This window comes from Geotrypetes seraphini, chromosome 2 (genome assembly GCF_902459505.1).
Source record: "Geotrypetes seraphini chromosome 2, aGeoSer1.1, whole genome shotgun sequence".
NCBI classification, from domain to species: Eukaryota; Metazoa; Chordata; class Amphibia; order Gymnophiona; family Dermophiidae; genus Geotrypetes; species Geotrypetes seraphini.
The window spans coordinates 463276892-463291966 of record NC_047085.1 but is presented as its reverse complement, the minus strand read 5'-3'; the positions used below and the strand labels follow the sequence as shown (position 1 = coordinate 463291966).

The window sequence follows — 15075 nt, the reverse complement described above, 5'->3', positions numbered from 1 at the left end:
ATCCTACTTTCCAGAAAGACAGACCTACTGCACTAAAAAACATAGTTAACCAGATTTTACATCTAATATTTCTGTTCATATTTAGTATAACAGCAAGTAAATGTCACTTCTATAAGATATAGCAAAAAACAGAAGGAGAAAGAACATGTTGCGAATTGCTCTATCAATTCATGTAATACATACTGTGGAAAACACTGCAGTTGGTTTTTAATGGTCCCATGGATCATTTTAATAAAGTTGGGATTCCAGCTGAACAGAAAACTCAAAAATCTTTTTCCCTGTCAATATAAGGGCAATAGTTGTATCAATGAAACAAAAGAAACTTCTTTGTTTACAGTCACAAAAATGAGTACAATTCACTAGAAGAAATCTGTATGCCTACTTTTTAACCATTACAGTGGAATCTTGGTTTACGAGCATAATTAGTTCCAGAAACATGCTCGTAAACCAAACTACTCGTATATCAAAGCAAGTTTCCCCAAAGGAAGTAAGGAAACTCGCTTGATACGTTCCCACCCACCCCCATGCCAGCGGCGCTGCTCCACCCTCCCGAGAACCGGCATTGCTCCCCCCCTGCTCACGAATGCCCCTCCCCGCCCAGCATTCAATCTTACCCCCCATCTGGCACTGGCACGTAGCCCACAGGACATGCCGGTGAAATAAGTTCCTGCCTCTTGCCTGAGCCTTGGGCATCTGCCATGCTCAAGGCCTTCTGGTTCTCGCTCTCTCTGAGATTTTCGGAGAGAGCGAAAACCAGAAGGCCTTGAGCATGCGCAGATGCTCAGGGCCCAAGCAAGAGGCAGGAACTTCTTTCACCAGCACCAGCACGTCCTGTGGGCTGCGTGCTGGTGCCAGATGGGGGTTAAGATTGAATGCTGTTCGGGCAGGGGAAGGGGGGTGTTCACGAGTGAGGGGGAGCGATGCTGATTCTCGGGGGAGGGGGTTGCTCGCAAATCGAGTCAATGCTTGGTTTGCGAGACAAGATTTGCGAGAATGTTTTGCTCGTCTTGCAAAACACTCGCAAACCGTGATACTCGCAAACCGAGGTTTGACTGTATATATCCAAAAGCAAATAAATCCATAAAGCAGATGTTATTTAGGAGTAGAGGCATGGGGTGACTAACTCAAATTTCACCATAAAAGCATGAAAACTGGCCTAGACATGAAAAAAGTCTATCCAGAAATAGAGATAGTCAAACATAAAAGATGGTATTAAAAGGCCTGGACTATATCTTTTTTTCTTCTACTTCTTTTGCTTTCAGAAGCAGAAAAGCTCAGAAAATTAATAATTTGACAAACAACAACAAAAAAGAATGAGGTTAGGACTTGTATTTTTGGTCAACAAGCTGATAAGAGAAACCTCACATCACAAAGACTTTGATTCAAGTTTCATGATATAGTTCTTTCACTATCACTGCATGACCTGCCACTGGACAGACACATATTGCTTTTTGTTTCACATCATAAACTAAACTAAACCATAGGCTTATATGCCACATCTACATCAATAGATTTTATTAAAGCAGTTACCTCTTCTTTTTTGACATGGTTAACACTCATAAAACACTGGAGCAGCAAGTCTTTTACTTCGGTGCTCTCTTCACTACAGTAATCAAATGTTAGGAGAGCCTGATGGAAATGCCACAGATGGTTTATATCTGAGCCCTTAAAAAGAAAAAAAAAGAAAGCAAAGAATTCTACCATAAACTGCTAACAGGCAGCAGTTACAGCAGTGATGTATCACATGATGTTGAACAGGAATACTTATTCACTTCTCTAAAGAATTACACTTCTCCCTCCCTATTCGTGGGGGTTAGGGGCAGAGCCGGCCCGCGAATAGGGAAAATTCGCGAATAACTTTTGGGCCGGCTCTAACTCATCCCTGGACCTTATCTGGTGATCTAGCGGTGATGCGGGGCAGGAGCAATCTTCCTGCACTCCTGTCCCGTGTTCCCGTAGTCTCACGAGACTACAATAGGAACTCCTACTGTAGTCTCGTGAAACCACAGGAAATCACAGCATGGCTCTGCATGGGGCAGGAGTGTAGGAATATCGCTCCTGTCTCGCGTCACCACTAGACCACCAGGTAAAGTCCGTGCTCTTGGGGCGGCTGCTCGCCTCCTCTGCCTCCTCTTCCTCCAATCGCCTCCCTCCTCCTCTGATCGCCTCCCTCCAAGTCCCGGGGCTGTTTTTTTTTTATGCGAGCTGCCAACGGGCGATTCTCAGGGGGGGGGGGGATGCCTGGGGGGAAAAAAATTGCGAATAATCGAAACTGCAAATGTCAAAACCACGAATAGGGAGGGGAAAGTGTACAAGGAAAGCGTTTCCCCAGATATATTATGAGCCCTCAAAATTTATTTCAGAATTCTCAAGAGCATAGATTATTCTACTAGCCCAAAAGATAAACATTAAATGGTTAAAGTTTCTAAAACATTATCCTCTCTAATCAAATCCATGATCAGTAATTGAACAAGCTATTATTTGGGTTTTTACCAGGTACTTGTGACCTGGATTGGCCACTGTGAAGATGGGATACTGGGCTAGATGGACCATTAGTCTGACCCAGTAAGGCTATTGTTATGTTCTTAAAAGGGAAACTTGTAAAATCTTGCACTGTAACTATGGCAAATCTAACCTGTAAACTGTCTGTGTGTGTCAAATTAGGATAAAACTTGTACTGAAAACCTTGAACTGTAAGGATAACTATGGTAAATTGTAACCGGTAAACCAGTGTATCGCAAGCTGTGTGCCATGCACAATAGTGTGCCCTGGAGTATTCCAGATGTGCCCCGAGATGCTGGCAAGGAGGAGAGGTGCCGCTGTTGGCTGACTACTTACAGAACGTGCCTCTCGCAGTGAGAGGCATGTCCTGTAGTCAGTCAGTCAGCGCCTGCACCCCTACTCCTTCTCCAGCAGCAGCACCCCCCACCCCACCCCCCTCTGGCGGGTAGTAGGAGGCACAGAGTCACTGCTGGAGGACAGGTACCAACAATTACCAAAAGGGATTGGCCTGTCAGCTGCAAACCTCAGTCTGCTTCTCCTCCACACAGGCAGAGCTGGACCTTCGATTAGGGAAGCTCTTAGCACTGAAATCAAGAAACAAAACTGCAAAGAAACTCCCAAAATACTGACAAAAATAAAGAAATAAGCAGAACAGATCAGAAACACTCCTTCCAGTTTGCATACAGAAGGAAAAACTGTAGGGGGCAGCAGAGCCCTCTGTAAAGCAGAAGGGATTCAGAAAAAAAAACAACAACAGTTTGTTTCTTCTGCAAAGCTTGTGAGCAGTGGGATACAACTTGCTCATCCAGAATAACAAACCTATTGCACTAGAAATATAAAAGTTATATTTACAAGTACTTTAGATACAGTATAAAAAATTTAAAGTCTAATATCAGTATGAGTCAGTCAGACAATCTAAAGAGAGGCGTCGAGTCAAAATCAGAGTCAAAGGTTTGTATATGGACTCCACAGCCCTGATTGTAGCAAACCCAATTAGTGAGTGGGAGGTTGCCAATGTAGGGACAAGTACAAATAAGTAGGGCTAGGAAGCTGTTAAGACGAGCAAAAAGGTGTTAAATTACAAAGGGTAAAAATAAGGAAGCCCCAGCTTTCTATGAGAACTTAGTTATTCATAACTAGTGTGACCATATGGCTCCAGAAAAAAGGGGATGGATTGAGACATCCGGGTTTTACTTCCATTGAAAGCAACCAAGATGTCTCAATCTGTTCTCCTTACTTCCATTGCTTTCAATGGAAGTAAAACCCGTATGTCTCAATCCGTCCCCTTTTTTCTGGAGCCATATGGTCAAACTATTCATAACCCCAATTTTAAGGAAAATTAAAACCCAATAGCTGCCCCAAAACAGCTCAATTGTCTATAAATATATAGCTCAAGTGTCATCATTTTGGGGCTTTAATCTTTACTATTCATTTTGCAAAATGGTAATTATATATTTGGAGATAAATCGCTTGTCTTATAAAAAAAAGACTATTTTAATACCGTGCTTTTCCCCTCGAGGCTTTTTCTTATACTCAAGATAAAAGCAATTTTCACCAGTTCTTCTTTCCCTTCTAGTCCTTTCTCCCACCAAGCTTCACATAAGTGTTGGATGGCAAGCTGAAGAGCAGTTTCAGATTTAGGCAATGCTCTTAAGATACCTGAAACAAAATCATAGGAGCAGTTATCTAGTATTTCTACACACAACTGAACTAAAATAGCAATTCTAGCAATGTTTGTATCATAGTAAGAATGCATACCTGTTATGTGGTGAAAAAGCACAGTTACTTACTGTAAAAGTTGTTATCCAGGGACAGCAGGCAGATATTCTCACATGTGGGCGACATCATCCACAGAGCCCCGGTACAGACAACTTAAAAAGTGCATCATCACTAAGTTTTTAGAAACTTCGCAACTGCCCGCACCATGCATGCGCGAGTGCCTTTCTATCAGATGTAGGCTCGTGGTTCCTCAGTTCTATAAGTAAGTTAAGAAGCCAACCAGGGGAGGAGCGTGGGTTGTGAGAATATCTGTCTGCTGTCCCTGGATAACACCTGTTACGGTAAGTAATTGCGCTTTATCTCGGGACAAAGCAGTTAGCATATATCTCACATGTGGGACTCCCTAGCTTACTACAATGGGATGGAGGAAGAGTTGGCCATTAAGAAAATAAATTTTGCAAAACTGCTTGGCCGAAGTAACCATCCCATCTGGAATAGGATTCCAGACAGTAGTGAGATGTGAATGTGTGAACTGAGAACCAAGTAGCAGCTTTACAGATCTCATCCATGGGAGTGGAAAGTAAGAAAGCAATTGAAGCTGCCATAGCTCAGATCTTATGTGATGTTACACAACCCCCGAGTTGTCGCCCAGCTTGAGCATAGCAGAAGGTAATATAGGCCGCCAACCATGTGGAAATAGTTCTCTTGGACACAGGCTGACCCAACCTGTTAGGATCAAAGGAGATGTTCTATGTGGCTTAGTCCGCTATAAGTAATAAGTCAAAGCTTGTTTGAAGTCCAAAGTATGAAGAGTCGCTTCTCCAGGGTGAGAATGAGACTTAGGAAAGAACACTGGAAGCCCGATGGTTGATTCAAATGAAATTCTGTGACTACTTTTGGATGGTTTCGAAGCACTACTTTATCATGTGGAATACTGTAAAAGATGGGTCCGCCACCAGAGCTTGGAGCTCCCTCACTCAACAAGCAGAAGTAATAGAGATTAGAAATACCACTTTCTAAGTGAGATATTTGAGAAGTGCTGAAAGACATTGGTTCAAAAAGGAGGCTTCAACAATTGAGAGAACACAAAACTAAGGTCCCAAACCACTGGAGGTGGTTTGATATTTAAAAGACCTTTCATGAATCTGGAAACAAGATGATGAGCAGTCAAAGATTTACCAGATTGGTCCATGAAAAGCATTGATAGCACTAAGATGGACTCTGACTGAAGAGGTTTTAAGACCAGAGTTGGATACATGAAGATATAGAGGAGGATGAAGCATCATGATGAGGATTAGTACACCACGTAGAAAACCATGTCCACTTTTGCTGGTAGCATTGCTGTGTAGGTGGTTTTCTGGATGCATCCAAAATGAGTTGGATAGGATTGGAAAGATCAGCATCAGAAGAGGTCATCCTTAAAAGGTACCAAGTTGTCAGGTGCAAGAACTGTAGATTGGGATATAAAAGATCCTTGACTCTGTGTGTGAAGAGATGGAAAGATTTGCAGGGGCATTGGTTCCTTGACACTGAGCTGAAGTAAAAGGGAGAACATTGGTTGTCTGGGTCACCGAGGGGCTATTAGGATCATGATGGCTAACTCATTTGAGCTTGACTAGCATCTTGAGAATGAGAGGAATCCGTAGAAACGCATAAAGGAATTTGTGCATTTAATCCAGAAAAAAAGCATCCACCTCCAGACGTTGCGAAGAGTATCGTCTGGAACAGAATTGAAGCAGCTTGTGATTTTGGGAGGGACACAAACAAGTCTATCCGAGGAGTTCCCCAAAGAGAGAATATCTGACACAAGACCGTGGAGTTGATCAGAGAAATCCGCTGAGTTTGTTGGCAAGAGAATTCTTCTTTCACTGAATATAGTCCGCTCTGAAGCATATGTTGTGAGAAATAATAGCCAAGTTCCAAATTTTCTCGGCCTCTTGAGAAAGAATGAGAGAACATGTTCCTCCTTGTTTGTTTATGTAATACATTGTCACTTGATTGTCCATGTGTATTAGGAGGACTTGATTGGGTATCATGTGCTGAAAAATTTTGAGAGTATTACAAATGGTCCCGAGTTCCAAGAGATTGATGTGGCATTGCTGCTCTTGGGCAGACCAGTGACTATGGCTGTGAAGACCATTCAAATGAACTCCCCAAGTGTATCTGGATGAGTCTGTGGTCAGAACTTTTCGATATGGAGGGATTTGAAACAACAGTCCTTTGGAAAGATTTGAGAAATTCATCCACCACTTCAGAGATTGACGAAGTGAAAATGTGACTAAAATCTCTTGTGAGAGTGGATCGAGTGCTTGAGACCATTGGGACGCTAGTGACCACTGAGGTGTCCTTAGGTGGAGTCACGTAAAGGGGGTAACATGGTCTGTGGACGCCTTGTGATCCTAGTATTACCTGCCTGGCTGAGATGGATGGAAGGTGAAAATTCTGGTTACAAAGTTGAATCAAATTGTCTTTGCTGAGGTAAGAACGTCCTGCGTTGAATTGTGTCAAGCAGGCCTCCTATGAAAAAGAGTTTGAGGGATGAAGTTAAGATTTTAGAGAGTTGACTTTGAACCCCAATTGCTGAAGAAACCGGATTGTTGACTGTGTTGCCAAGAACACCCCCTAAGAGGCAACTTTTATTAGACAGTCGTCGAGATAAGGAAAAACTTGGAGACCTTGAGCCCTTAAAAGCTGCTGCCACTACTACCAGGCACTTTGTAAATATTCTGGGCAAGGATGCCAGGCCGAAGGGCAGAACCTTGTACTGAAAATGTTGATGGGCTACTTGAAATCTCAGAATCTTCCTATGGGCAGGATGAATGGATGTGTGGGAATACGCTTCTTTTTGATCTAAGAGGGGATTTAGAGTCACTAAGGACAACATTCAAAACTTTTCTTTTACCAAGAATTTGTTCAAGTCTCTGAGGTCTAGAATTGGACAGAGACCTCCCGTCTTCTTTGGGTTGAGAAAATACTGGGAGTAGAAGCCCCGATTCTTTTGAGCAGGGGATACTCTCTCTCTCTATGGCATTCATAAGGAGTAGAAATTCTATCTCCCAAAGAAGAAGGGACATCTGCTAAAGTTTGAAAGAGGACTCTCTTGGAGGATGATTTGGAGGTGAATGACCTTGAGAACCCACAAATCGGTTATCATCGGCGTCCAATGTTGATGGTATAATTGGAGCCAACCGCCAATAGGCTGAAGAAGAGGCTGAGGGAGAACAGTGATTATGCTCTCCATGAGCAAGCTTTTGAGGAGCTGCTGGTTGAGACTTTTGGGGTCGCTGTTGATTTTGCTTCTTCTGCTGAAGTGAACGAGGAGCAGTGGTTTAGCAGAATAGCGGCATTGATATGAAGAGGCAGGTTTAAATGCCTGTAAAGCCAAGGTAGGCTTAGTCTTCGTTCTGACCAAAGCATTCCAATTCTTTTCATGATCTGTTAACTTTTGTGTGGCTACCTCAAATGGAATCACCAAACAGTTCTTCATCCAAACAGTTCTTCATCCAAACAGGGGATATTAGCTATCTTTCTTGCAGGTTGATGTCCATATCGGAGATCCTCAACCATGCTAGGCGTCTCATCGCTACTGACACTGCAGATAACTCGAAGGCAACGTAAACAGATTGCGCCAAATATTTTGTAGTCTGAGAAAGAGTACAGAAGATGTTGTGAAATTCTTGATGATGTTGTGCAGGAATATATTTGTCAAAGGAAGGTAGTTTTCATACTAGATGTTTCATATAACAAGATATGTAGAAGTTATAATTAAGGATTCTTGTTTGCCATCATAGAATTTTGATACAGGCAACGTCCCAGATTTATCCATAGTTTACCCCTCTCTCTTCCTGGTGGCACAGACCTCTGAAGCAAAGAACTTTTTTTAAAAGTTGACTCCACAACTAGTGACTGATGTTGAAGCTGTGATTTATTAAATCCTGGAGAACAAATGATTCTATAAATAGAATCCAACTTTCTTGGAGCAACTGTAATGATCAAGGGTATTTCCCAATTCTTGTGAAGAGTCTCTTTGAGAATACCTTGCAGAGGCAATTTTAGGAGCTCTTTGAAGGCTCATCATAGGCCAGGGCTTCTAAGTATTCAGCACTGAAGGCAGAGTCAGCCTCCAACAGGCAGGTCTTTGCCTAGCTGTCTAATATATTCGGTAAAAGACAGTCATTCTGTAGGAGATCTTGACTTTGGAGGAGTTCTCCGAGGGAACAGTTCAATAGGGGTATCATAAGCCTCAGCTGCAGAACCACAGAAGTCACCCTCTCTATCAGACTGTATATCAGTCATAAAGCAGCTTTGGAGAAAGTGAGCATCGAAACGATTTACATTTCCTACAACTTCGGTACCAATCCAAGGAAGATGATGAAGAGGTTGGGTGCGAAGCTCTTTTCCGCTTTGACATGTGTGATGTGAATCGATGTTTCCTGAACTTGGAACATCGAGCCTAAGAAGAGAAATGTCGATGTCTGGATGAAGTGGATCAATGCACCGATGGAGAACTGGATCTTCGATGAGATGATCGATGTCGAGGATTTGTGTTGAGGATCCATATCAACGTTCTACACGAGAGCTGACTGCGGTACTGTAGGGCCTCATGACAGTATACTCAGACTGGACCAGTATCAAGTGAGCCAATGTAAATGTTGGTGCATGGAGTTTGAACATATCACCAAGCTCCCTCCAGAAGAACTCATCGAGCTTTTCCCTAAAAGAAAACACCGATATTGTTGCTTTATCTATCAGTACCATCGGTGCAGTGGCTTGCCTCGGAGAGGGTGACCTCGAAGAGGATGCACACCTTGAGGGAGAGACAAGCCACAAGAGTGGGCATCGCTGTTTGGTCTGCATCAAGTGACTCGATGTGGTTGTGACCTGCAACAGTGTCTGGGAAGCTGCCGGCTTCTTAGCTGGTTTCCCCAATGGTGCAAGATCTCCCAATACTGATGTTGGTGCAGGAGTCTTCGATGTCGATGGCTGTGATGCCTTGTCCATGGCCGCGATGAAAAATTTCTCCTGCTGAAGCAGACGACTTTTGTTGGAGCATTTCTGTAAGGTGGAACACTGGGCGCAAGTCTCTACTTGGTGTTCAGTAACGAGACACTGTAGGCACAAACTATAAGGGTTGGTGAGGGAAATAGGCCTTTGACATCTACAGCACTTTTCAAATCCTGCTAAGAGTTTTGACATGGATGGAAATATGGCTTCAGCAAAATTAAACTCAATTTTGCTGGAGAAAAGAAGCCACGAAGGCTGAAGTCAACAAGTGACGAAAAAGAAAATTTTTTTTTTTTTTTTAACTGAAGAGAAAAAGAAGATACTCTTTAAAAAAAAAAAAAAAGAGAGATACATAGATATAGATATAGATACATATAAAACAGGAAAACAAGGCAAGGCAAATCTGAATAGCATTCAGATCACGTTCAGGTCAAAAATGTCTCCGCTCTGTGGAAAACGAAGAACTGAGGGAAGGCACTCGCATATGTGCGGTGCGGGCAGTCACAAAGTTTCTAAAAACTTAAAATACTATACTTTTAATGCTGTCCATACCGGGGCTCCGTGGATGGCGTCACCCACATATGAAAATATGTTGCCTGCTTGTCCTGGAATAACCAATGTGACAAGGAAACCATTTTCTTGATTAATTTGGATAGTGTATATCTTATTCATACACAGCTGCATAGAGACACACATTAAGTGGCAGACTAGGCAAAACAAACATTTTTAAATTACTGTCTTTCTAAGCTACATACTTTTTTCTCCTTTCCTTAGACATAGCCTCTAAAATGACATAGTCCTAGTAAGAATACAGGCTCATGGAAAACATCAACAGCACAGAAAAATAACTTCCTAATACTCAACACTAACATACAAATGATATGCATGCCATTAGTGTTTTAGCACTGGGAAGTTATTTTTCTGCCGTCATAGCACATTTGCACTTTACTGCACAGCTCTGTGCTAATGCCTGGAAGGAAAGTGGGCCAGTCAAATATGCTGCTACCATTACAAAATGAAAACAATACAATACAGTGTCTTATATACCACAATTCACTACAAGGAATCAATGCAGTTTACAATAAGAATTAGATCAAGTTACATGTATAAGCCCGGTGTTGAGGGTGTTGGGGGGAAGAGAAGAAGAATAAGAGAATGTCTAGAGAGAGAATGGATACCTGGAAGTCTAAGTAAATGGTAAGTATGTTGGGAGTTTGTTCCAGATAAGAGGTCGTGGGTATTTAAAGGTGGCCTCAAACATCTTCTGCTGAAATTATGGTAATGGGAAGGATAGTTTGAAGCATTGTGATTCTCGTGAATTGAAGGAGTGAGGGACTTAGAGGCTAGTCCATATGAGTTTTCTCCATAGATCGCTTTATGAACCATGCAGGCTATCTTGAATTGGATTAGCTTTTTCACTGGTAGCTAGTGCAGTTATTCTAATAGCAGACTTGCCCTCATACTGATTCTTTCTGAAGATTAGTCTGGCGGCAATGTTTTGTAGGGCAAAATGGGAGAGACTATTATAAAGAACATACAAATAAGCATGGATTAAAGAGAGAAAGCCAACATGATTTTAGTCAAGGGAAATCTTGCCTCACCAATCTACAGCATTTCTCTATTTTCACTTATTGAAAGTGTTTTAATAATGAATAAAGATTATTAAAAAAAAAAAAAAAAAAAAAAACGGTGAATGAACATATGAATAAAGGAGAACCAATTGATATGGTGTATTTGGATTTTCAAAGTACCTCATGAAAGACTTCTGAGGAAATTAGAAACTCGTGGGATTAGGCGGTAATGTCCTGTTATGGATCAAGAACTGGTTGAAAGACAGAAAACAGAGAGTGGGTTTAGATCAGACATGGGCAACTCCAGTCCTTGAGAGCCAGAATCCAATCGTGTTTTCAGGATCTCCCCAATGAATATGCATTGAAAGCAGTGCATGCAAATAGATCTCATGCATATTCATTGGGGAAATCCTGAAAACCCGATTGGATTCCGGCCCTCGAGGACCAGAGTTGCCCATGTCTGGTTTAGATGATCAATATTCTCAATGCAGACGTGTAAATAGTGGGGTTCAAAACATAAACTAGTTGTGAAATGACTTAAATCAAACAAGCAGCCAATAAACAGTAAATCGAGGAGGAAAAGCCCCAGAACCCCGTGAGGGAAAAGCCCTTCTCTAATTAGAGAGGGTATAGGTAACGTCATTGACACAAACACCTCCTCGCTCCTGTGTTAAAGCTGATGTTAAAAGTTTAATGATTGAACTTCCTTATGTCAGTGCTAAACATCACTAAATGCAGCCAAAAAAAGAAGTTGTTAATTGTGGTTAGCAAAAAAATGTTACGCATAATCTACTTGTATAGATGGTTAGTATCCAAAATTTATCCATGGCTTCTTTGGGCTCAGGTCCCCCTGCCCCCTTCAACGATGGCTAAAAGCGTATTGCCACAAGGCTGCTTCAGGGATTGGGTGGGATAGCTTCAATAATTGGAAAAATTAATGCTCACAAGGCGCAATATCATTAATTCAAAGCAATTTACAATTAAAAACAGGGTCTTAATTATTAACTACAACAGAAACACACGAACATGGCGTACTGATACCTAAGGGAAGTAGGGACAACTTCAATAAGCATAGTAAAAGACACATGAAAGGAAAGTACAAAATGAAAATTAAGAACTTTTTTTTTTTTTAGCAGAATGGAAAATTAAATAAGATAATACATAACAAATGGTTACAAAGCTTAAAATGCATCAACTAAGTCAAGTGATGCAGGACTTTTGCATATCACTGTAACTTCTCTAGTGTGTAGCATGGGAGGTTGGACTCATACTCCCCACACAGTGTCACTGTATATTCCTAAAGGGTGATACTAATCCCACTATCCCCAAACCTAATTTGACCAAACTCTACATGCCTTCCATTGTATAATAAAGAAAAAAAACCTCAGGTAGTATGGCAAGATTCTCCAATTGCAATCAATCACCACATTACAAAGAATTGAAGATTAGGCTATGTGCTCTCAAAGCCAAGGATAGTATATACATGTTCCAAATATCCAAGAAAGTTTTCCTGCTCTTGAGAGAGGTTGTAGCATGTCTCTGCTCCAGCACAAATAGTACATCTTATCTCTGAAGCAGAGTACATCTACAAAAAAATTATAGTGATTTGAACCAATGATGCAACTGGTTTACTATAGCACTTAGCAAAATATTTTAGGATTTGTTATACCACCACCATTTAGCCCACTAAAATTTCTTGTGATATTTTTAGGACTCTGTAGAAAGCATTAACTTGATGATACAGTATAATCTCGTTATAACAGACTTCAAGGGACCTGGAAAAATGATCCGTTATATCCAGAGTCTGCTATATCCAGAGTTGCATTTTTTAAAAACTTTATTTAGGTCAACTTGAAACAACGTACAATCAATGAACAACAGTCACTGCACAACCATATCAGCAACATCAATAACAAAACTCAGCAAAACATTGGTATGGCATGAAATGATTGCAAAACCAGAACACTAAAAGATGTTCTAAAGCATTATGTCATACTGTACTGAAAAGAAAAATAATCTGTCATTTTCTTCTGGGCTACATTTTGATACTATATCACTGGCACGCCACACATCGTGTAGGCGGAGCCTGCATGTCCGTTATAGCCAAATAAAACTACAGCTAAAAGCGGCTCTTAGGACCAAATTGTCCATTATATCCGAAAGTCTGTTATATGCGATGATTTTCTGCATGTTTATAAAGGTGCTTGGCCGGGACCAGCGAACCTCGTCCGCTATAGATGAGGTTCCGTTATAAGCGAGTCTGTTATAACGAGATTATACTGTACCATATTCACAGTTTGTCAGTATTCTTCTTAATAATTCTAATTACCCACCATTTAATATTACAGCACTTTCCTGTAGAGCTCTGTAACTCATATTTTCATCCACTGCAGGTATGGAAGCAGTGGCTACAACTGTCACTCCATCAATAATGGCCATAGTTTGTCTCTGGATGTTGCAAAGAAAGAAAAAAAACACATGTGATAACTTTTGGGTTATAAGATGGGAAAACTATAAAGGTATTATTTCTTCTCTATCCTGTCCTCTACAGCCCATTTTTTAAACAGTTTGGGCCCAATACTCAAAAAAGCTGAGCTCCTAAATTTGTGCCCTATTTTGAGCCAAAGCTAGGATCCTAAGTTTCCAGCTGAAAAATCATCTTAAATTTAATAACTTTTGTTATGCTTATAAATTAATGCCTGTCATTCATTTGTCTAAATTTATGAGCCTAGCATCAAAATCAGTGCTAAGCTCTTAACTATCCCCAGCCCTAAACCCCCGCGACAGCTTTTGTGGATCGTGTCATCTTATTGGGTAAGAAAGCTGTTCTATCAGCTTGGATAACACCAGAGGCACCATCTCTACAATATTGGCGCTCTCTTTTGATTATACAAGCATCCTTGAAACATCGCAGTATCCTTGATCTCGATTCCTCAGTAGGACACCATTTCTGTACACTTTGGGAACCATTTTGGACTGATCTCACACCTCATGCATGTAGCAGAATTTTGAATACTTACATAATTGCCCTGATGTTTGATTGTGTATAACAACATTGTTTCAAGTTTCAAGTTTATTAGATTTTAATATACCGACCATCAAGCAAATATCTGGACTGTTTACATTAGGTTTAAAAATGACAGATAAGAGTAGAAACAATTGAAAAAATGTTAAGTCATTTAAATAATATATAGTGAACATTAAAAACAATAACAAGACGGACTTGACAGTGAGGAGAGAGGAAATGGATGGGTAAAGTTACATTGTAGGTAGAAAAAGGAGAAAGAGGGGTTGGGAAAAAACATGTTGGATGGGGAAAAAATATATTGAATGTTTGTGGAAGAAAAAAGTTAGATAGAAGAAAATTAAGAAGAGAGAGATTAAATGGAAGAGAATGCATCACGAAATAAAAAAGTTTTTAAGTTTTTCTTAAATTTGTCAAGGTGTTGTTCTTCTCGAAGTGGTTGTGGGAGGGAGTTCCATAATGTCGGAGCAGTTACTGCAAAATTTATTTTGCGTGTGTAATAAAACTCTTTTATAGACGGAATCAATAAGAGGTTTTGATTTGAAGATTAAATGGTTGATGGGGGAGGGGCTGTTGGGGGGGGAATCTGATATTTTGCATTTGGTTATAAGAGACTGTTTTTACTGGTTTGTTGTTTATTATTTGCTGAAATCAATAAAAATAATTTAAATATAACTTTCCCCATCCCTAAATCCACTCTACTGTCACCCACTTTTTATGCTCTTAAAGTTTGCAATCTAGTAAAAGTTTGAACAAAAAATTTAGAAATTCAGCCTTATTACATTTTCAGAGCAGTTAATTTAAAAGCCTAATGCTCAAAATTATGAGCATAACTCTTTATTAAGAACAAATGACAGACTTTTGTGTTTTTGTATTGAGAGCATGTTGGTGCACAGTGTTATGAGGGAAAAAAAACCCTGAGGCAGCCAAGGATTCAGTAAAACAAACTTTGTCGGATCGATTTAATTCCAACCTACCTTTAACTGGGATGTGTGGAGGATAAAAAGTGGGAGTGAAAATAACTTCTGATGCAGCAGATAAGTCCTTGTCTTTTTGATTGTTGAATTTTGATATTTTGTGCATGAATGACTGGTGGTCATTTTGAGACTCATTGAAGTTTTGATGTATGAAGTTTTTATGTGGGGAGTTTTTATGCCTATAATAGAATTTTAGTATGATAGAAATCAAGACAGTTTTATTCTTGAAGAGATGGTACTGTCATGTTAATCTGAGGCTTTTTCTCCACTATGCTGT

General features: G+C 40.5%; 1 protein-coding gene across 5 annotated transcripts in view; it reads right to left on the bottom strand.

Annotated features, from left to right (window-relative positions):
- Window positions 1-15075, bottom strand: part of NCAPG2 (non-SMC condensin II complex subunit G2) — a 180663-nt gene that overhangs the window by 150273 nt on the left and 15315 nt on the right. For all 5 annotated transcript variants that reach the window (XM_033931595.1, XM_033931597.1, XM_033931598.1 and 2 more), the window contains exons 4-7: window positions 13130-13244; window positions 4004-4161; window positions 1531-1665; window positions 184-278 (exon numbers count right to left, since the gene is read on the bottom strand). In XM_033931595.1, the coding sequence (XP_033787486.1) occupies window positions 184-278; window positions 1531-1665; window positions 4004-4161; window positions 13130-13244 (503 nt within the window). The remainder of the gene's footprint in view (window positions 1-183; window positions 279-1530; window positions 1666-4003; window positions 4162-13129; window positions 13245-15075) is intronic.